At 37.7% G+C, this 23,837-nt stretch overlaps 1 protein-coding gene across 3 annotated transcripts in view; it reads right to left on the bottom strand.

Moving 5' to 3' along the window:
* Positions 1-23,837, bottom strand: part of NRP1 (neuropilin 1) — a 168,995-nt gene that overhangs the window by 69,111 nt on the left and 76,047 nt on the right. For all 3 annotated transcript variants that reach the window (XR_006104564.1, XM_042474180.1, XM_042474181.1), the window contains exons 4-6: positions 22,529-22,756; positions 11,043-11,198; positions 8,826-8,992 (exon numbers count right to left, since the gene is read on the bottom strand). Coding sequence is in view for 2 of the 3 variants with exons in the window: in XM_042474180.1 (XP_042330114.1) it covers positions 8,826-8,992; positions 11,043-11,198; positions 22,529-22,756 (551 nt within the window). In the remaining variant the exon portion in view is untranslated. The remainder of the gene's footprint in view (positions 1-8,825; positions 8,993-11,042; positions 11,199-22,528; positions 22,757-23,837) is intronic.

Raw genomic sequence — 23,837 nt, 5'->3', positions numbered from 1 at the left:
TTCGGTTAATGTGAAAGATAGCTGCTGGACAGCTCAATATGAAAAAAGAGCCTAATGACAACCATGTTTATAGCAACTATATCGTGATCTATTTCCTGTGATTGGCTTTTTTGATTACTGAGGTATATTTCTTGTGGCCATAGATATCATCAAAGGCAGGCACGTGAATTTATTTTGCATGAACTGTATTGTACCTTGCATCAAGAGCCTATATATCTTCCAGAAGAAAAATGATATAAGATCCCACTTTAGATATCAGTTATATGTGAAATATATAACATTGTGCTAAACAGTGTAATTATAGATATATATCCTGAATGGTGTCAGGCAGAATAGATCCACTGAACCATTTACTGAATGGTGAGTCTTGATTCAATGGACCTACCCAAATTCATACTAAGAGGAGGACTTGGCCACAATATCTCTTTTGTGATACTGAGAAATATCAGTATTGCGATAAAATATTTTGATAATAAAATATCAACCAAAGATAGATGATTGGCTACAATGACGTGTCTTTAGAGAGAAGTAAGTTCCACCTAAGATAATGAGGGTTCTAAGCAAACATGCACAGGGTTGCACAGACAAACCTTTGGGGTAACCTAGAGTACTGGATGGATATCTCAGAAGGGTCTTGAGGGTCTCCAACATTAATGCATAACATTCCTAGCATTGCCATTTTAAAAAAGATGAATATCAGGCTAGATAGACAAACAGTTTGAGCTGAAACAAATCAGCTTCCTATCTCCCTTCTGAACAATGACTACAAAATAAACCTCTTAATCTGTAGTTGTCTTTCCTTCTTTCCTTCCTTCTTTATTTTTCCCTCCTGCACAAAATAAAGATAGAAAACCAGCTTTGTGCTGATTCCTTCTCAACTGAACAGTCTGAGCTGCTTGTTATAATTTTTTGGAGTGGCATTATGAAATGTGAAATGACACAAACTGAATAGATAACTTGTGTTCATGAAAGTGCGGTTGTGGGGAGGAGGGAGGTGCAGAGAGGAAATGAATTGACAGTAACCTGGCTTTCATGTTAGTGCACTCCTTAAAGATGAGGAAGCCTGACAATGAGGACTGTGAACTTCTGCTTTCAGGCAACCTTTCAAAGCCAGAGAAGACTTGAAAGCCAAGTGATTTCTAGGTTTCATCTTATCCCAAGGAGTTGTTGTACAATTCAGTCATATACGGAGTAAGCTTCCCCTTCAAAGTGGGAGCAGAGGGAAGGATGCAAACAAAAACAGTCATAGCACACTTTGCAGTGTATATCCCTTTAGGCTCTCATGTGAAGCATTTTGATAAGGCCCTCAGTGAACCCAAGCTAAACAATTAAATAAATGTAAACTTACTGGAAAAAAGTATGCACTGTGTGCCAGCCTATATACATATAAGAAAATGTATGTGTGTGCCTGCTATAGAAACAGACAGCTGTACAGATGCTAATGCAAGACGCCATATGATAAAACTGCAATCATTTTCAGACCTGCTGCTAGAATACATCTCCTTTGCACCAATGTTTATCAGTCTCCCTTCCCTCTCCTGCAGTTACCAAGTTATAAATATTAAAGGAATATGGATTGCTCGATAATTTGAATGGAAAAGGACGGAAGCTCCATTTGGGGCACCTTTTGTTTTGAGGAAGTATATACCAATAAATGCTTTAAATACAATCAATAATTTTCTTGTGAGAGACAGAAATGTAAGCATTGTTGATGCTTTAATCAATGGAAGGTGTTGGATGAATTAATATCACAAAAGCTGTTATCTGCAGTACAGTTTCCAAGGTTTAAAAAAAATAAGAAAAAAATTAGGTTCTTCCTCATCCTGATTCCACCCAAGTATCAAATATTTGACCTATGAGTAAAGAAGAGCTCAGAAGATATTTTAATATTAAAAGGTAGTTCATAAAGCTGCCAAACAGCCTTCTGAAAGGTCATGGGTCACCAGAGTTCAATGCAACAGAGCAGATACACCCTCTAGTCTTAAAGAGCAAGAGAGGACTAAGCAAGCATGGTGCATGAGAGCTGTGCTCAGAGTCTCTTTTGGCTTTCATTTCTCATTTTCACAGGACATCTATACGGCTGCTAAAGTGATCACAGAAATGGCACCAGGGCAGAGATGTTTCATATGTTTCTATCATAGTGCTTCTAAGCTGTTATTTGCTCTCAAGTCCTTATTTGTCCTCTGTTACTCCAAGTACATGTGTGGCTATTTACTTTAGCAAAAATGGTTTAAAGCTAAAGAAACCCCCACCCACAGTGCTAACTCCCTACATGTTGATTCAAGTTTATTTCCCAATTTTTGGAGGATAGAAAAGCAATTTTTGGCTCAGCGTTTGTGTGATTTAGTTTATAGAGGCTGGATGGATGGGTGAATGGAAGAAAGGATTAATGGCCATCTCTACATGACTTAAAATAAGGAAGAAGCCCCAATGGTTGCTTGAAAGTAAACAATGCTCCTGATCATCAGGAGATCCTGATCATGGAACTCCTAAGTCATCTCTAATTTCATCCAGAGCATTAAGCCAGGCTGTCTTGAGCTCAGTGCAGATAGAAAAGAGATGCAAAAAGGTCTTTTTGAGTTTCCCACAGGAATAGAGGGTAGACAGAGGCTTATTAAAGTAAATGCATTGTGTGAAACTTCAGATTTTCAGGAAAGGCACCCAAAGAATTATAAAGAAAAGATAACTTTTTTATGGACTAATTCCAAATTTATTTGTCTTGGGAGTATGGTATGGGGATTTAAACTGTTTACTCACACATATTCCCTGCTGGGTTAAATGTACATAAGAGAAGAATGCCATTAAACTCCATAGTATAGAGTGGATTTATGTTGAGAAGTACAAGGATGGTGTTAAGCGGTGAAGGTGGTGGGAAACCTAGGGCCTGAACAAACAGGCCAAAATAAAGCTGCTTCGGGTCACTTTGGAGGTATGCTGTTTAAATGCTGCATGTGTCCTAAAAGACCAGAAGATATGCCAAAGCCACGTTCCAGTCCTAAGGACTGGACCACAGCTTTGGTGCAGCTTCTGGCCTCTTAAGATGTATGTGTCATTTAAACAGCATACCTCCAAAGTGACCTGAAGCAGCTTTATTTTGGCCTGTCTGTCCAAGCCCATAGTTACTTATCCCATGTTGCTCATCTCTGGTTTACGTGCAATATGTTTTTTCTGTGTACTGAATTCAAGCGTTGCTGCTCACTTTAACAGTGAAAAAGATCTGTTTTGTTTCTGCCTAAGTAAACAGTTATTTTATTGTATTTTAACATGTTGATTGTTTTAGTTGAACCTTACGTAAGCAGCCCTGGAAACATTTTATTTGAAGGACAGGTTATAAACAGACAAACAAGCTGCCTAGCTAGTAATTATACTGGAAATTCATGGGACATATATTCATAAGATGTGATGATTTGTATATACCACAAACAACGGAGAAAGAAACTGTAATAGACATTTTGATTTACAACAACATAAAACAAAAATGTTCACTTCATGCATCTCTAACATTCTGGCAACAGACCTGGATTTCCTACACTCCTGTATGGAGTCTGTTCATCACTTATCAGTTCTGTAACTGCATGCAAACTCCTTGCATCCATATCATTATAAATTTAACATACTAAGTTCATGATGTCTCTCTTTCCACAACACCATCCCTTCTTCTGCACAATAGCAATTGTGGGATAGGGAAAGCCTCTGGCTAGAATTAACTAAAGTCAGTAATACAACAGTACAAAAAGAAGAAATGCAAGGTGCTAACTGTGTTTACAAACGCATAGGTTTTGCTCAAGGGTTTCTAAACCATGATATAAAAGTTATATAAATGTAGTGGCTTTATATGTACTGCTTAAATGTAACTGTTGGTTCTAAATATGCACATTAAATGTACTCTGTAAAAATACAGTCCCTGCTGCCAGGGAAAAAATCTGCCATCCGTTTAAAAGGAATGTAGTACTGCAAGCCCAATCATAAAATCCTTACATGTTATGGATTTGATTAGCATTTTACTCCCTTAGGATTCCCAATTGTACAATAACAGGAGTTCCTTAGTTTTTAAATACCACAGACAGGAACAGATTTCACTAAAACCAGATGTGGAACCCTTGTGTTGGCTTTCTTACTGGTTTTGAGAGCTAGAACTGTTGGTAATTGATACCTATTAACATGTTTGTTGTTTACATTGCAGAAATAGAAACATGATACTGTTTTTGCCATGAAAGAGTATGATAATGAGGGGCAGTTAGTGTTGCACTTCAACTGCAGTTCCTTACTCCTGATTAAATTAAAGGGCTGTTTGGAAAAAATCCTGATAATAATACTACTTTGCTTTGAAAAGGAGTTGAAATGCACACAAAATATAAAATCTATCAAGTCTTGGTGAAGATAAAGGAGCAATTAAATCCACTTCTGGATTTTGTTCCAAATAGAAATGGATATTTTCCTGTGAACCAACATGGCTACCATGACTAAAATGACCACAGTGTTGGGAAGGGAGTTGCAGACCAAAAGAGTAACATTTCCAAGCTTGGGTCACACACAGCCACCTCAGCTGCCTTGGCAGTATATCCCTTATACACACAGCCCTCCTCCAACCACCATCTTGAGGGGGAGAGAGGCCTGGCCTGAAGACAAAGAGCCCTCCTCCTGACCACCATCTTGAGGGGGAGAGAGGCAGTCCAGCAACAACAGGCCTCGCCTGGAAGACAACATTCTTTTTTAATTAATATCAATTATTTCTTTTTAAAATATTTTGATTGTACTTTGCATTTGTCATTGCAATTTTTTACTTGTACACCGCTATGATCAAAGCGGAATAGCGGTCTATAAATAAAACATATTATTATTATTATTATTATTATTATTATTATTATTAAATTCTCTTAAAAATAGAGACATTTATGGAACAATTTTGCTCAGATGTCCATGGACATAGATTTGGACATTTATATTGCTTACACATTACTGACAGCCAGAGATTGGTATCAATCCTTTTGCATCTTCTGTGCAAGTTGAACATATACATTTCTCTGTCGATGTGCCTTTTTGAAAGCCACTGATATATTTATATTGTTATCCTACCCTGATTTTTTTTTAAATTCAAAATTGATGAAAATTTTCTTGTTCTCTGGATGTAAATTAACTTCAGTTACCTAAATGCTGTTGTGCTAGAGATCTAGTCACTGGGGAAAACACACTACCTCTCCCCTTAATTAGAAAAGCTCTTTCAGTTGTATTCACAGAAATCTAAGGACATATATAAGTAACTTGAATAGAGTTCCCTATTTGTATCCACTCTTGTGTTGCTGAGATGTGGGTTCCAAAATTTCAGATCTCTGTATCTTGCTAAAATGTAAAGCATTAAACCTGTTAACATTCCAATCTCATGCCTATTATGGGTTTTGCTCTTCTTTTTATCCATATTTTTCATTAAGAATAATATCAAGGTATAGAAGGATAGGTAAACATACTTGAAGCCTGTATACACATTAAAGTACTTAATAATTCAAGATGTCAGGTATTTTTGTGTATACCTTGGGTATAGATCACATACTAACCTGAGAAGTAGACTGAAGTATACAAAAGCTCATGCTGCCAAGTTCTTTATTTAAGTTAGTTTCAAAGGTGCTACAAGATCTCTCTACATACTGATTCTACAGACTAACATGGCTGTATCTTTGAATTCTGAGCACTATAGTTCATATTATAGGATTGACTCTAGAAGTATAAAGGGGATATGCCAAAATCTAGATTCTGGAATGTCTTCCTTTATATTATACATTAATCAGTGGCATAAGATACTGAGTTTGTACTGTGCCATAATGAAATTATCATTTAAATGCATTTTAGCTCATGTTTTTAGCACCCTTTGGCATATTGTTACCTCCTGTTGATTCTTCTGGAAATTAATATACCTTTTAAAAACTGTTTTCATTTTTTAAAAGTTTTCATTTGAACCTGTCCACATTTAAATATCTGCTGAAGTGTGAAGAACTGAAAATTACAATCTTAATGTTAGACCCCCCCCTTTTTTTTTTAACTAGAATATGCAGTGGTCAATATGAACAGAACATAAATTTTCCTTTTAAAAGGACGGCGCTATAAAAATGTGGAATATTTTTTTTTTATATTTCCTAGCCCTCTGTGGTTATAAATGGCATGGATTAAAGCCAACATTTATAGTTAAGGTTTCCAGATTTCACCACTCTTTCTCCTTGGAGGGTTAGAATAAACTGATTTCTGTTTGTCATAGTGAAGTGTGATTAAAATTATAATTTACAATTAACTGGTTTTCAGAAGCTCAGGATGTGCTGAGGCCTCACAAGCAAGACACCTGAGAGTTCCAATGTTTACCAAAGGATCAAGAATGAAAGATTTCCCCTGACTTTCTTCCTCTTGCTGATTACCACTCAACATGTTTTTTAGCTTTCTTGCAGACAGCAATTCTCAAAGGAAATGCTGATGTGAACGCTCTTATTGATAGCTAATGATGCATTATTCTTATATGTCAGTTGGATATTTCCTATGGAAAACAATAAAAGTGCAAAGAATGCCCCAGTTACTTAAAACCACTGGAAGCTTTCAATATTGCATTATTAATCTAACAAACGTGAACATTTCTCTCCTGACTCCTGCTGTCACCAGCTGCATTTAGATCACAATTAAAGAGAAAAGTGAAGATTCTAATTAAACAGAGTAGGGAAAATGTTCTATATTTATAATAAGAAACTCTTTGAATTCTTATCAAACTCTGTTAAAAAGAGCAACCTAACCATCTAGCAGTATTCGTTTAGCTCAGTTCTATAACAATTCACATGGATAATTTTAATGTAGCCACACATGATAGGGAAAAAATGTGGGTTTGGTTTTACTTTTGTACATATCAGTACTGTAAAAACAGAAAATTGCTAATGAAGAAAAGTGTTTCCTGTCCACCTGAACTTTCTCAATCATGAAAGGAGGCACAGTTTTGAAGGTCTATACTGGAGTGAGGGGGCATCATGTAGGCACAGGCCAGAATCCAAAAGTGTCATTGCCATAGCACAAGGTCCATTGCACAGATGAAAAAGAACTATTAGCTCAGAGGGGAAGGATTCAGTGCAGCCTTCAGTTGTACTACTGGGTTATTATACTGCAAGTTAAATATTTTAAAGAGTTGCTTAAAATTTACTACTGTGGCCTTGGGCTTGCTTTTTCTTGCTTTCTCTGGTAGGTACGACCATGAAGATTGTGTAAATAGCACATGCATGATGCTCAGTTCTATTGGGCAAATCAGACTGCAAGATTCCACTACTACTTACACAATAGCTTAAATATGCTAGCTACATCTTCTGTTTCACCAGATCAATCTTGTCTTTTAAGAATCTATAGCTGTCCCACACTACAGCAAAAAACAGGTAATGTAGTAAGTGCACAGAGAAAAGTTTCTGACATAACACAAAAGAACTGTTCTTTGAAGAACACAATTCAGAAAATCCACACATTAATCCATACAGACATGCAATGAGCTTGGTCTAGTGTGTGCACGTGTGTGTGTGTGTGTGAGTGAGTGAGTGCATGTTTTAATTGCAATATATCAATGTGAATTTTCTGCATATGAGCAGAAACATATTTTAATAAGCATTTACTGTAGTATGCATGTAACAATTTTTTAAAACAGCTTTCTGTATCTTCCTGAGAAGTGGTATGGAAATTTTATTGAACAAAAGGGACACACATGCAACCTAAATGTTACTTATAGTCCCTTGGCTCTCATGTTCTCCTGCTTGCATACTGGGTTCCATGCTCCTCCATTTTACATTTTATTTTAAAATTTAAACTTGTCTTACAAAGCCAAGTGCAGTTTCCTCTTTCTTATGTTCTCTTGTTCCACACTATGTCAGTATGTGATTTACAGTTGGAAGTTATGAACAAAAAACAATGGCCAGTCACCGTGGGATCTAGTTCCAGACTATATACATATTACAACATTTGTGTATAGCAAGCAGTTGCTGAATTGACTGTACAGTTTGCTACATGTCTAGGGTCTGCAAGGACATGTTTGCTATCACTTGCACAAATGTGAAAAAAAACCAACAGAACTGCACTAGCATGCTATTTTCCTTCTCTGATGCTATGTTGGACTAATACCAATATCGTTTTCTTTGGTTAACTTGTGTAAAACCTAGGACTTTAAAAATGAAATTTTCACTAGCTACCCAAGTATCATTCAACAAAAAGCTAGCACAGGCTATTCAGCAGCCTGAACAGAGTTTCACCTTAAGTACCTATTAAACTAATGTTGACTTTTCCCACTAAAGCAAAATATGTTATTTGTACCCAGAAGACTTGGCAGGAAGCAAAAGCATGAATCTTGGCGCGCGTGTGCACACACACACACGCACGCACGCACACACTTGGAAACATACACAAAAACATTATGCACCTAACAAAGGCTGTTTGGGTGCAGTGTATTCTCTATTATGCAGACATATATAATGGCATACTATAATATGCAGTTGGCCCTTTGTATCCACAGAGTTTGTATTCATGGATTCCACTATCCATGGCTTGAACATGTTTTGAAATAAATTCCAAAAAGGAAACCTTGATTTTGTCATTTTATATAAGAGACAATATTTTACTACACCATTCTATATAATGGGACTTTAGCATCTGCAAATTTTAGTATCTATGGGGGTATGTATTCTGGAACCAAAACCCAGCTGATTCGAAGGGCCAACTGTATTTCTTTCAGAAACCACTATCTCTGTTTTGTTGTTGTTGTTTCTTTGTAGCCCTATAACAGAGTGACAGTTTTTTATTAGTATGGTTTGATAATCTTTTTGTACCTGTATCCATTCTCTGCTGGTGTCTTCTCCAGGTGTCCATCCATTTTCAGGGTAATTTAATCGGGACCTTTCAGAAGACCAGTTGGTGCTATACTGGGAAGAGGCACTGATTTGGTCAGAATGAATTTCACCAGACTCCATGCCGAGTGGTTCAGCACACTGGAAATCTGAAAGTAACAATTCATTCAATAACATGAACTTGCCGATCTGCAGGACTACTGTGACAAAAAACAATGATTGCAGCTTATTTCCAACTGAAGACAATGGCAAACAATGGCACTAAAGTGATTCCTCATCACTGAACCAGTTTCTTTTTTTGGTAAAATGCTTGAATATATAGTAGCATAGGCTTATCCAGTGGGGTGAAATTATCTATTTCTGGTATATTTGTGCTAATCATGATACTATGTCAGTGGAACAGTGAATCTGTTCTGGGTTTTAGCCTTAACTAGAACAGGGTCCAGCTTTTTTTAAATTTCAGACTGAAACCCAGAGCAGATTCACTCATGAATTGGCATGGAAACCAAAGTTGCTACTGCTAGAAAGGTAAGTAAAGTAACAAAAATGGCTTTGGAGTTTAAGTGTAACCAATGAGATTTTAGAAGCATTTCTCCAAACTCTGGAGTGATCCTTCCTGAACAAGAAATTCTTAATAGGAAGGTCATTTCAAGGCTTTGGCTGGCCAATGATCTGTTTTCTTGGTTCTGACCATTTGTTTTTTCTGACTCTTGGCTTTTATTTTCCAGTTCCTGGGCTCTCACTTGATAAACACTTTCAGTTCAGCTTTCACCTATGCAATTTCAAATTATTATTATTAACCTTTATATAAATAAAGGTTAATAATAATAATCTGAAATCTTCCATAAATTTTGAAGGCCTAAGAATATGAGCTTTTGTTGTTGTTTCAATAATAAACAAATTTTTCATCCAGGTAATTTTTAGCTGGGCTGTTTTAGAAGCTAGCAGGTAATAATTTTAATTGTTTTTACATTTTGCATACTTCAAACTCTCAAAGGTGTTACTGAGTTCCTTTCTGTCTGAAACAGGCTAACATGGCAAGGAATACTACTACAACTAGGATATGTTTATCTTAATTCATATGCACAGACAAATGCATACATATCCGCCATATCTATTCGGTATAACTTGAGAGAAGGGAGGAGTGTAGCATATGTAATACTAATTAATTTTATTTATTAATTGTATTTATTTATTTAAACATATGCTTTGGTAGATTACAACTAAGATTTAATTGGGTTTATGAAGCAATAAATTGGTTGGACTGGTACAGCTATGACTTTGAAAATGGCTGTATCTGTTTAATGCACTGGTCTAACATAAATGTAGTGAGGTTTACATATCTCACTGTTCGTATTTGCTCTAACAAATCTGATTAATTGTTCTGGATCCAAATGCATGTATACTCTAATCTAGCCACCATATTTACTTTCTTTTGGACAGAGAAGCTAGATAAAAATGTACAAGTAATTTCATGAACAGATTAGAATTAGTTTGGATCTGAAGCTGCTGGAGACTTCCACTGAGGGCCATGCTATGTCTTTGCATAGCAAATTGTACCTGTCTATAAATCCAGAAAGAATGATGGGTATTTTGAATTTTTGGTCCAGTATAATTTCCCTCTCAGTTCTCACCTTTTTCTTCTGCCTTTGCAACAACAGAATCAGAAAAACAAGCTACAATGGATACCGTTTTAACATTAGTCCTCTCTAGAATAACCTGCTAAAATTAATAGAATGCTAGTCACAACTCATTGCCTAACAAGTCCTGTTCATTGCAGTTTAGTCCAATGTGCTTAGAGAAGGGGTTGTGCACAGTAAATTGGCATCATAAATCCAACCTTTGCACAACTTAGGTCTTGGTTTTGACTTTATTGTTCAGATTTCTTGTTCTCAATTTCCACTGGGGGAAGTTTTTCATAACCTCATGACTTTTTAGAGAATAAATCTGAAAGAAAATGCCTTGTAGCATTAATAGTCAAAGGGTAGCCACTTTAAACACACACACACACACACACACACACACACAGAGAGAGAGAGAGAGACAGACAGACAGACAGACAGACAGACAGACAGACAATAGTCAGAGTACACTTATTTAGCTAAACTTTAGTTTAATATTTCATACAGCACCCAGCAGGAGGCGAGACTTTATGGAGAATACTTGATGCATTGCTCTGCAGGATGGATGAACACTGACCTTCTGATACACTGTTCTGTAAGACAGTGTAGTTTGCAGAGAATCCTTCCTTTGCTATTGCACTGTCAGTGTAGAAAACCATAGAAAGAATACCAGTCGAAGAGCGGACACGGCCTGGTGTGTTTTGCCCACAATATCGGCCTATGTGAGGGCCAACTGAAAGGAAACAAGAAGGTAATGGTTAAGTCTCTATAACAAAAGAAAACTGCCTACTGTAGACCCCTGAAGAGAGGCCTTTAGAGGAAATAGGAAGTATCCTACAATGGTCCAATCTTATTAACCAAAAACAATTTATTGTTCCATCCCACGATAAAATCATTGTCTTTTAAACAGAATAACTAGAGATGTTAAAAGATTTTGTTTAGTCTGTATTTTGAAGAAGAACTGGCCTGAAGCTCACTATTTCAGACTAATAAACACATTGGAATGCAGTTATCGTTCAGATTATGTACAGCTTGCCAAGAATTAAATGCAACATTTTGTACCCTTTTTAGCATTCAAAATCTTAAGAGTGATGCTGAAATGGGACAGAACAGATTCACAAATGATCACAGTTGAAATAGACATAGCCTGGATTAAAAGTAATTAATCCCTACCTATTTCCAAATACCAATGTAAAATGGGGAAAACACAGAATTTATTTCCAAGGGATACATTTTTATGATCATGACTGTAAGTAATTAAACACACAGTTACAAACAAACTGAAATATCTAATAGGAACAAGAGATGCTATTGATAGCAAATGGGCAATGGGTGCTTTCTCTCAGTTAGTCTCAAAGAGGCTACAAGATCCCTTTGCAGATGGATCAAGTACACTCACCATTCAGAAATCAATACCAGCACTCATCAAATAAACTAATGACAAGAACAAGTGAATTGCATTGAAACAAATAATATTTAAAAGTGAAACACCATACTCTCCAACATTTCATAGATGAAAACTGGGATATGTGTAGCCAAGCAACATTAGAATGTAGTCAAGATGGTAAAAAATTATTACTGCGGAACAAGGAGAGACCATAGCAGTTTGTTTTTGCATGAACCTACTGGGAAGGGGAAGATTCCATCTCCTCCTTCTCTCTTCTTCTCCTTGCTAAGTTAATAGAATGAAAACTACTTTTGCACTTTGAACATAATTTGCAGCAGTGGAAGTAAGGTGAAGACAAAGGGGGGAAGTGGGAGGAAGGGATCAAAACTGGGACATGCTTAAAGCAGCTGAACAGTGGCACTACAGAGGATTAATTGTCATGCCATTAATTGGACTTCATATAAGATTTGGTATCACTTTACTATATGCAACAATCCCTTCATTGGCTTTGATGTGAACTAGTTTGTCTATTTGACATTTTCAACTGGTAAATTATATACATTATATATGGTTTTCAGGGGCTGCCCTTCTGTTTTTCCATTTGCTTCTACATCATGGGTGAGAAGCAATCAGTACTCCAGATTTGGTTGGACTGCAACTTCCAGCATTTCTTACCATTAGCTGGGCTGGCTAGTGATGTTAGGACTTGAATGTCAATATTATCTGGAGGGGGGGGGGCATCCCATGATTACACCCTTAAAGAAATGGTTATATGCACCCCTCTGTAAGATACTGTATACCCCAAACTTTAAACTCTTTTATTAGTAACCCAATGTGCATGCTATCAAGGGTTGTTCAGTAAATTCAGATAAATGCTTGAATGGCACCAACTGCCCAGTAATCAATGACACCCTCCTTCTCTCACACATGCATGTTGTTCCTTCCTATTTCTTTCAACAGCTTGAAGCTCAAGGCTTTCCCCTTTTGATCATACTTACTATAGCTTGTGTCACTAAGGAAATAATTCACAGTGAGTATGAAATATTTTTATTTCCATTATGATAATATCCCTCAGAGGTATTCACTGAAGATGTATGCCAGTGAAGTCGCCTCTGTAAGTTTAAGAACAACAAATCTTTTACTAGTAAAAATCCTTAACAGGATTGGCTAAAGTTCCTAAGCCTAAGAGCCTCTTACCACAATTTCCATATGGCTAAGAGCCAAACACTGCACAGATTCAGTTCCTTCCCAGGCATTTGCTTATCCACTCTCAAGAACTAAATCAGCACTTATTGCCTCTTCTCTCAGTGGTGTTTTCCATAAGCCCCGTCTGCTCATAACTTTCACACACAGTGTTCCAGTAACCCAGGGGTGAGAGATGGGTTATATGGTGTTGGAACGCAAGTGTAACTCTGATCAGAACTAATTTGTACAGTCAGTAGTGAGGGATGCCAGGAATTGTACTTCCATAACATCTGGAGGGTCATGCATTCCTTAACTCTGCAGTAATCTTTTGCTTCTCTAGAAGTTAGATATGAGGTGCCACATGTTCCAGCCACATGAATGTAAATGCATGCTATGCTGTGTGGCAGCACATTGCCTCCCTTCTATCCACCCGAAACTGCCAATCCAGACAGACAATTACTCTATAAATATCAACAGCTCCACTGTGAATCTAAACATTCTATTAAACACTGTTCAATTAGATAGTAAGATAGTAAGTTTAGTTTAACAAATACCTTGTTGCTGCTATCTGCCTTCTAGTCATTTCCAACTTATGACAACCCTAATATGAACATATTTTAGGGTTTTCTTGGCAAGTTTCTTCAGATGGGGTTTGCTATTGCCATCATCTGAGGCTGAGAGAGTGTGACTTGCCCATGGTCACCCAGTGGGTTTCCATGGCTGAGCAGATGCTTAAACCCTGATTTCTAGAGTCCAATGCTCAAACCAGTACACCACAATTGTTCTCTCAAACACTACCAGGTTTTAAATATCTGTTCAAGACAAGTACAGTATCAATAAAAGCGGCCAACAGAACATCTTTAGTTCTAGAGGGGAAATCACAGGTCTTCATCTCTTTACCCAACTTTCCATAGGTTTCTTCCTATGGAAACATGGGATTTATAGTTTGGTAAGGTTCGAACTCTATGGAAGTGAATTTTAAATATCTCACAAAACTGCAATTCTTAGATTCCACCAGATGGAGCCATGTAAGTTAAAGTAGTATCAGAGTGCTATAAATGTGTAGTGTGAAAGAGATCATATCGTTGTGGTGTCAGTAAGAAGTTCAAAGAATCATGCTTGGGGTGAGAAGAGAGAGACAGAGAGAGAAAGAGAGAAAGAGAGCACAAATAGGTATAACAAGAACTCAATACCATTACTGGATTCATCTGTGAAAGGGTGGAAAGAAGCAAAATGAGTTCATCAGTTCTTAGTTATCTCAGCAATACCTTCTGATTTAGGAATACTCCCCCCCCCCGACAGCTAGGCTGTTCACTTTTTTCTCCATTTCTAACAAAGCTGACTGAGGTTGACTGGGCTTATGCCATGGCACATCTTGCTAAGAGCAGATGTTAAGGCATTGCATGGAGCAATTTACTACACTAACAGGTGCAACCTTTCAAAGGAACAACAGGAGCTTGGTTGTGAAGTCTAGTTGTGAGGTATGGCCCAACACCAAATGGTGTTTTGAGTAACAGGCACTGGACACCTCTGCTTACCAAATCCACTTTCATACAGTCAAAGTTATAGCTGCAAGGGATGCACTTTTTTAGAAGCTGCATATCCAAGTTGTAACCTGTATACAAATCACAAATTACACATACAGAATTGACATCAATTTGTTTGACACTTTTTTGTTTGGCACTGATATTTTTCTTCCACAACGTAAATATGGGACCTTTGATGTTTGTTGTGTGATGTCCATACATACGGAGAGACTTGAAGGTACAAGGAAGGGAACTAGGTCAGAAATTTGGATGAGGTATGGGACTTGCATTGGATAGCTCCATATGCTGCACCTATAGTCAATAGAAGGACCTGGCAACCTTTCCAGGAACCACAGAAAGCTCTTCATTTGTACATCCCATTTTCTTAATTTTTTATAACACCCCCCTCCTATCATCTACTGTTTTGTTTTCTTCAAGCATTCAGCTATTCACATGTCCTCTCATTGTCTTTCCTCCTGAAGTCTAATAGGGAAAATTTTCTTTCCCCTGTTCCTTTCTATCAGCCCCTTGATCACTATAATGAAGAAGACAAAAGAGCTCACTACATCTCATATTGTGCTATTTATTCTGACCCAGCCTCTGAGCCCAAGTTCTCACTTCCTGCAAGAAAGCTTCTTTTGAAACAGCAAACAGAATGGAACATGTTTTAAGCAGATTCACACTTTTAAGATGCAGTGTGACTCATGGGTTTATATTTTTAAAGTCATACCTACTTGGTAATTTTACATTTCATTATTCTGAATATTGCTGCTAGACATCACCGTTGAATTCTCATATCTAGCTGTGTCAATTCAGCAGCCAAAAGCTCTGCAGACTATGATATAAAATAGTATTGAATTTTCTTACACGACATGTAAGACTTTGCCTACTGAGCTAATGTAATATTGATCCAACTTGAACTGGATGAAACAGAGGTTTTTAGTCTTCCCATATAAATACAGAGCATACTTAAACTTCTCTCTTTTTATTTTTAATTTCAGGCTTCCAAAGCTGCGAATGACAATAAATTACTTAATAATGTGTAAAAGGCAACCACCTAAATGGTTCACTGTGGAGAAAACATCTTGACCAATAATTTATGAGATTATATCACTACCTGCTTAGCTAAAATGTGTCAGTCTTCTTTCTTTTTTTTTTTTTAAGGCTCCTATTAATCTTTCTTTGCCTTGTAATTTGTGAGCTAAGGGTCAAATGGATTTCAGGACAGCAAATCTATTTTTAGCTGTTTAAATTGGAATTACAGAATTGCTATGATTCTTTGGAAATGATTGCTAGACATTATTGTATTTTAAGATTGCCAACATTTGCTTTTATTCTGACAGTGTATTCTGAGACTATGATTAGTAGAATATAAATCTGCAGTTAGAAAAAATAAAGTTAAAAATTCCCTTTGTTCATAGTCTTTTTTTTTTTTAAATTGTCTAGCATGTTAAGCAGGGTCAGCCCTGGTTAGTACTTGGGTGCGAGATGCTGTAGGTTAGATTTAAGAGTTGGCAAATGCACCTCTGGGCATTCCTTGCCTAAGAAAACTTTGTGGGGTGGCTGTATGTCAACAAAAACTTGAAAGTACACACACACACACACACACACACGAGGTCAAAATCATGACAAGAAAAAATATCCAGCATTCTGTTTGTGTTTATCAGCTTTATGATTGAATTTATTGACTAGTTACTATTACTAAACAAGAAAGGTGCAGCAACACAAAATAGATGTCATTCATTTCAATGGAAAATCAGACACAAGCCTATCTCTCTCATTGAAACCAATGAGGTTTAGCATTCCTTATGGGTTAGTTGTTCCAGCATGGGTATACAATCCTGCATTAGCAGAGGCTCCACATTTCTGTTTTTTGGGGAGCAAAACACCATTCAATCTATTTATAAGCTGAGACCTTTGTGTGAAAAGAACAGGATATTTCCACATCTGCCAGGCTTTAAATCACACCCACGGTGTTCAAAAGCTTAAGTTGGCATCACACTTAGCTGCTTAGCTAGAGACAAGCACCATTTACTTCAATGTGAAATGAGACATACTCATCTCTCTCACTATATCAGTGGAGTTTAGAACTGCTTAAGAACCAGTTGCTTCCAAAGTAATCATAAGTTGAGGGTCACCATAGGGCATGACGGCAGTTAAAAATAAGAATTGCTCCAGCTGAAGTATATAATTCTGTACTAGCAAAGAGTCTTCATTCCTGTCTTTGAACAAGAAGGCCCTCCAAACACAAGGAAAAAATACCCTCTGAGAAGGACATGAGAAACTCTTCTACGAACAGGACTTTCATTCTTGCCTGCAGTGTTCCAAAGATTAAGCTGTAGGCATGACACTTAGCTTTCTTCACTCAGCACCTTGCCTTGACATGGGTCAGTCAGAGATATGATGCTGGAGTTTATATGTTTTCCTTGCTTCTCACTGCAATATCATGGCATGTTGAAGATCAAATAGGTCCAGGTAACCCATGACATCACCCTCTCTAAACCATATTCCACAGTTAAGATTAATAAAGAGGCATGTTAAATAAATTCAGTTTTGTGAAATATTTTTATCCATGATTATATAGACCAAGCACCTTTTGTGACATACTGTGTAGTAGTATAGGGTGATTGTTTATTAATGGTTCTTTCTCCAGAACCCAAAAGACATTCAAAGCCCAAATCTGAACCAGGCTACTCTGAAGCAGGGTTACTATGAACTGTCTGTATAGCAGATTGGGTTGCAAAAAATTAGTAGGCAAAAAAAATGTTCATCTTCATGTTTTGCTACTTTCTTTACAGGAATCTTCTTTTAAAATATGCTCAAGAGAAAGATGGAACACTTCTCTGGGTTAAATGGAAACCCATACATGTATAAATATCTGTGCACACACAGATACTCTGGAATAAAGATGTGAGGAGAAATCATTTTAATTACTTCTAAAATATTGACCACAGCTGTAATACTTTGTCTGTGCTGTTCCAATGATATGTAAAGTTTCTTAAAGTGCCTTTTGAGCTTCCCTTAGGCATTCCATAGGCTAAGCTTCAAAGAAATGTTGTGTGATGAATATGTGTAATTTATCACATTAGCTCTGCTTGGTTAGGAAGTAAGCCATTTTTCTTGAAAGTCATCAATGGTTTGCTTTCAGGCTGGCTGTTCTTATGTACACTTTCTTTTGCCTTAGGTTGTGGCATTCAGTTTCTGTGCATCAAATCACACATTCATTGGGTTTTTGCTTAACTACAGGTTGCTGCCACTTGTACTCCCTTCTTACTCTCTTCCAGTTGTATGCCATAGTCATGATGAATTTTTCTGCTGAACTTACAGACCAATGAATGGGATGGATAATGCAGTGTGCCCTTAGTATGCGCTGGGGTTTGGTTTCAGGACTCCCCATGAATACAAAAATCCATGGATGCTCAAGCCCTATTAAATATAATGGCATAGTAAAATGATGTTCCTTATATAAAATGGAAAAAAATATTTATAAAACTATTTTCAAGCTGTGGGTAGCTGAATCCATGAATAAAGAATCTGTGGATACAGAGGGCTGACTATAATATGGTCTTACCAGACTGCTTCCCTCAGTTTATTCAGTCTAAACAGTTATCTGCACTGGGATATTCTGGTGGAGTTTTGGACCTCCTGAAGCATCAGCCACAGCTTCTGAAATGCCATTACTTTGGCCCGTTACAGACCGCCCAAAAGGGGCGGTCTCAGGCCGCTGCCGGTTGCAGCGTGGAGGGGCCGCAGCAGCCAAACCGCGCGACTCCTCCGCGCTGCAAAAAAGGAGCGTGAAAATCGCGCTCCTTCCGGAAACCTGGAAGAGACGTCGCAAGTGCCAAAGCGCGCACTCGCGACGTCTCTTCTGGGTTGGGTCGTGCGGACGCAGAGCGTCTGCTATGTCAAGATGGCGGCGTCCATCTGTATAGGGCGCTGCTATCTTGACGTATCAGTTACGCGCGAGGGGCAAGGCGTGTCTGCAAGGCGCCTCGTGCGTAATCGTGGAGCAAGAACAGCGCCTCTTAGGCCCGTCTGTAATGCACCTTTGTTAACAAGACTCTCCAAAATTGCTGTAGGGTCTCTTGTCTTTGAGCTTGTTTCACCTTTCCAGGACCAAAGCCATCACACACAAAAAAGTCATCTTCCACACTAAAGAATGTCCATACCAGATGTTTTTGGAGTGCAGCTGCCACAATCCTTCAACAATGGCTAGGGAGGAAGGGAGTTGGTGGCCACAAGCATGTGGAGGGCTACAGTTTTCCACATGTGGGAGAGCAGCCACCTAACTCAATTAGTTAGCTAAAGGGACAAACTCCCAGCAGCTACTGTGAATTGCTATTGTCAATGTTACTGCATACAGTTCTCCAGCACCATCCTTTGAATAGGAAAAATGTATTCCATTAAAACATCCTTTAATACAAAATATTAAATAATGACTAATGTTACAAGATGACATTTCATCTGCATACACATGCTAAATCATGTTCACTTTGTGGGCATTTTTATCCCAGGAATTGTATGGTAACTAAGTAGATATAGGAACACATATTTTAAATGCAACAGTTCTGATTTCTATGGTTAAAACAAAAGACACTTTTAATCCAAAGATACATTGGGAAAACTATAATGCTTGCTTATAATAGCTTCAGTTCACTCATTTTCTTGAACCAGAAAATTACTACTGTAGCGGCAATAACCTTGACACTAATCTCTTTGAGAATATTTCAAATAATTTGGCTGACTGGTCTTTTTCTCCACACATCAGTTGAAATAAAAATTTCTACAGGAATTCACACTCGAAAGCTTTTTGCTATGGAGAAAAACCTATTATTAAATTTAAAGGCATCGTTATACTACTGCTACAAGGCTTTCTAATGGACAGGTTAAATACTAGATAGTCCTTCAGTCATTCTTTTGTTTGCTTCTTTGTTACTAAAAGGGATTTCAGAGAAACATGATGAAGCTATTTAATCTCAAAAACAAACACACGAAAACTTGTGAAGTAGATTGCTATTTACTTTCAAAGGTCTAAAGCTTCTATTAATAAGATACTTTCTCAACGATGCATAAGCGGATCCGTGTTAAAATCTGCCAGGGAACAGCACGTCTTTTAAACATGACTGGAAGAAGCAATCCTAAACTAACAATTTTAAGCCAAGAAGAGCACAACCAAGATGAAATACTGATTAAAAACTATAGTTTTTATGAGTAATAGCCAACTGAAATCTTGTAGAGAATAAAATCAGAATTTTAGACTTTATCCGTTCAGACCAAAAATAGAGAAGATATATGCGTGTTATATTTTTTTAAATGCTTTCTGATATTGTGGAAGCAAATGATTACAACACAGAAAATATGTTTAGCACCACTTCTCTGTAATATATAGTTAGATCAGTACTGAAAGGCTGAGGGATGGGGAAGTACCATCACTGCTATTCTCCAGAATTTTGATTTTGCTACTATCAGTCTCCTTTGGAGAAGACAGGAAAGAGATGACCCTGCTTCCTCCTCTGTAGAGCCTGAAAAAGTTAACCATGTGAAGATCTTGGCCATGCTGGGATCTTCAGTTTAAAATAAAAAAATATCCCCCTCCAGTTCTGTTCTTTTGAATTACGTTTAAATCAGTCTCCTGTAGCCCCCTTAGTATCAGGAAAAAGGGATTGCTCTGTTTTCATTGCAATGAATTTGTTCCATGCTTGTTGTGCTGATGCAACTTTAAGCATGTTGCATTTTGACAAGTTAATGTTGTTTGTGAATTGCTTTTCTCACAGTTTGTTGTGGAAATGTGACAAAGTAACTAACCAGCCAACTAGCTGCTTTGATTCATGGAGGGCTTTTAAAAACAAAACATGCAGGAACATCCAGAAATTGAAGTCACATCTACAGCATGAAATGGTGCAGTCCAGAATGCTACAGCAGTCAGCATGCTCTTTTCAAGTCAGTGTGGTGTAGTGGTTTGAGTACTGCACTAGACCTCTCAGAGGCTAGAGTTCAAACCCTTGGGGAGGTATGTATGGAAAACCATTTGGTGACCTTGGGCAAGTCACACCTCTTAGCATTAGAGGAAGGCAATGGAAACCTCCTGCAAAAATGACAGGGTCACCATAAGCTGGAGTCAACTTAGAATCATAGAGTTGGAAGGGGCCACAAGGACCACCCAGTCCAACCCCTGGCCAAACAGGAATACTCAGCTTTAGCACTGCCATGAGCTGGCTGAGGTTTATTAAAGACCTCCAAAAAAGGAGAGCCATTCTATTCCACTGTCAAACAACTCTTACCACTGAGAAGTAATTCCTAATGGTTATGGAATCTCTTTTCTTGGAATCTGAATTCACTGTTCTCTTGGAGGCACATAACAAATACTCTTCTTGCCTGAAGGAGTGACACTCGCTTCCTCATGGCTTCACTATGTAAATGGAAACTGCTACAGCTACAAGTCAAAATTCCTGGTGACTGGTAGATGGTGATAGAGGGGAAGGGAAGCCCTACTCTTATTGTTTGGCACCACAAGGCCTTAGTAGAGGTGATGCACAGGTATAGCTAGTACTATACCTATGCATGTGTAATATGACCTACTTCCTAGATTACCTTTTCTTATGCTGGGCTCCTGCCACTCAATTTACCCCTTCTCCAAAACCTATTCAGGGTTATCTTAATGGAAATAGAGTAATTCTAAAAAGGTATGTATCTTCAGGTCTCAGGCAATGTGCAACTGGGGCCCAATAAATCTAGAGCAGTGGTTAAACCAAAACTGTTTCATTTTCCAGGCTTCTGTTTAAATGTAAGCAAATACTAGGGGCTCAACATATTCAGTTCACTGTTGCAATCTATTCCTACGAAGCTTCTATAGTCCATTCTTTCTTCTCAGCTGGTCAGGAGTCACACTCAGCAGTCTAACTGCCCAACTATTTTCTTCTTCTCTCCAGCCCTCTTTCAGAACATTCTGAGCCCTCTGAAAAGCTGAACACTAGAGAGAAGACACAAGTTCTGTCTATTGGTTAGCAAACTAAGCCTAATAATATTTAATAAACATACAAAATGGACCTACTATCTTTCCAGGGAGGTACAATTCAGAGACATAGCCCTGTTAGTCTAGAATACTGGTATGCAAAGGTGCTACAAGATCCCTTTGCATACTACTATCTTTTCCTGTGTAATGTCCAGAATAGTTTTAAGCTTCCTGGAAATAAAAGCTCAGTATTTCTCTAAATACAAAGAATCTAATTTCCTTTGTCACCTTTTCCTGCTCTATGAATTTTCTTTCAAGTTGCAAATTAAAAAGAGAAAAAAGATTCACCCCAAAAGTTCTTCTCTTCCATTGTTCATTGTGGCATAAGCACATAAACCTATTGAAGACAGTTGCTTGCACATCACTGCCTGTATTAGTCCCATGGCTCCCTGAGTTCTAACACTGGCACCCTAAGGGCTTGCGCTCAGGCTGAAAAAACCCTAATGTTAAACTCTATTAAACTTGTAACAGCAGCAGCAAGCCACAGGACAACACCATAAAATCCTTCAGTGCTCTCTTCATTAGCGTTAACAACATGCAAAATAAATCTCGAGAGCACACATCAGTACAAGTTTACCATAAATGAACCAAGTGCAACTTCACTGAAATGAAAGGTGTTTTATGCTTATGTATCTCCACATGAATGTCACTATGCTGAGGGAATTTTTCCAATCTCCTCTCCTTGATTACTGCTGATGGAGGTATTTTTGCTGTGGCATATTTGGCCAGTGTTTCTGCCAACATTGCTTGTCAAATGCCACCTTGAGCATATTTCATGTGCAGTATCTTGTACAATCTTGTACAATTAATATTATTCTCCATCTTTTCCTTTCACTGCCTTTGTTTCAAAACAAGCCAAGGCCTCATAGCTTAAAACTCAATATGGCCTCTTCATCATGTTATGGAAATACAGTCTTATGATATGCAACTCATTTCCTGGAAGTATGTCTTACCTTCAGGGAATCCATCCCAGATTTCTAATCGGTCATAGCGACAGAATACTCCTCCTGGAGGATTTGAATCAGGTTCCAGTTCAAAGCTTTCAAATTCCAATATAATCTCTGACATCTTTGGTGCAAAAACAATGTAAGTGCATTCAAGGCTATTGGGATATTTTTCAGGGAAGCCTGGTGATCTGATCACCCCACTCATTGATGTAAAGTTTCTGGAGCATTCTGGTCCTGCAGAACAAAAGAAAGAAATAAAAAAGCAGTAAGCTGATGGCATTACAGTTAGATACAAAACACACTGGACCATTCTATCTTTCCAAATAGTAGAGTTGCTTTTCAGTGAAGCACCTTACTTTAATCACCATATTAATCACCCAGCAAACTTGGTTCCTTCTATTGATAATTGATGTTAAAATATAATTCACATTTATTGCATGAATTCCAATTTTCAACTTGTAGCAAAATAATTTGAAAAAGAAAACTTGTGGCAGCTCTGAGGAAGAGGGGGAAAATTATGACAAACTCATATGGGAACAATGAAAGTGTAAGCTGCAGAAATCTCGACAGCCCTGGGGAAATAATTATAGTCCCTTCAAGCTTAAATCTTTAAATCTTAAGGTTGACAGCCTTTTATTGGTAAAATAGAACACTTTGGAAGAGGAGGGGGAGTGGATTCAGTAGATGGAGCAGTGGTTTCGGATTCCTAGAGCAGTGCCTCAGTAACTCTGCCAGATGTGACCTATGCCTCCTAGACAAACTAGATGTGAAAGGTAATTCGTACTTGTACCAAGGATGACTGACTCATTCTGAGTGGTGTTGACACAGGTGCACCAGTAAAGTGTTGCTGTTAGTAAAGGCATGATAAACTGTGTGATTACTGGCAGTGTTGCTGGAATCCAACTAATATCAATGTTGACACACTAACCTTATGCTCATAACATTAGCCATAGTGCAGTCTTAGATGTGTTCCACAAAATACTTACACTCAGAAATAATGGGCATGGCCCATGTAAGTATTCCTGTTGCATTAATTAGCAACAGAGGATGCTCAGTCTTACAAAACTATGTTTTCTCATTTACTGCTCATGGTGCTTATTTGGGTTGTTTTTCAGCTATATAAAAGCAATATATCACTTGATGAACTTTTTTTTTAAAAAAAATATTGTCAGCCCTCCATATTCATGGAATCTGCATCCATGGATTCAACTATTCATGTCTTGAAAATATTTTTTCCAAATCCAGAACGTAAACCTTGATATTGCCATTTTATATAAGGACACCATTTTGCTACACCATTGTATATAATGGGATT

The sequence above is a fragment of the Sceloporus undulatus genome, chromosome 6 (assembly GCF_019175285.1).
Source record: "Sceloporus undulatus isolate JIND9_A2432 ecotype Alabama chromosome 6, SceUnd_v1.1, whole genome shotgun sequence".
NCBI lineage: Eukaryota > Metazoa > Chordata > Lepidosauria > Squamata > Phrynosomatidae > Sceloporus > Sceloporus undulatus.
The sequence above is the reverse complement of the archived record's forward strand: the minus strand, read 5'-3'. Positions and strand labels throughout refer to the sequence as shown.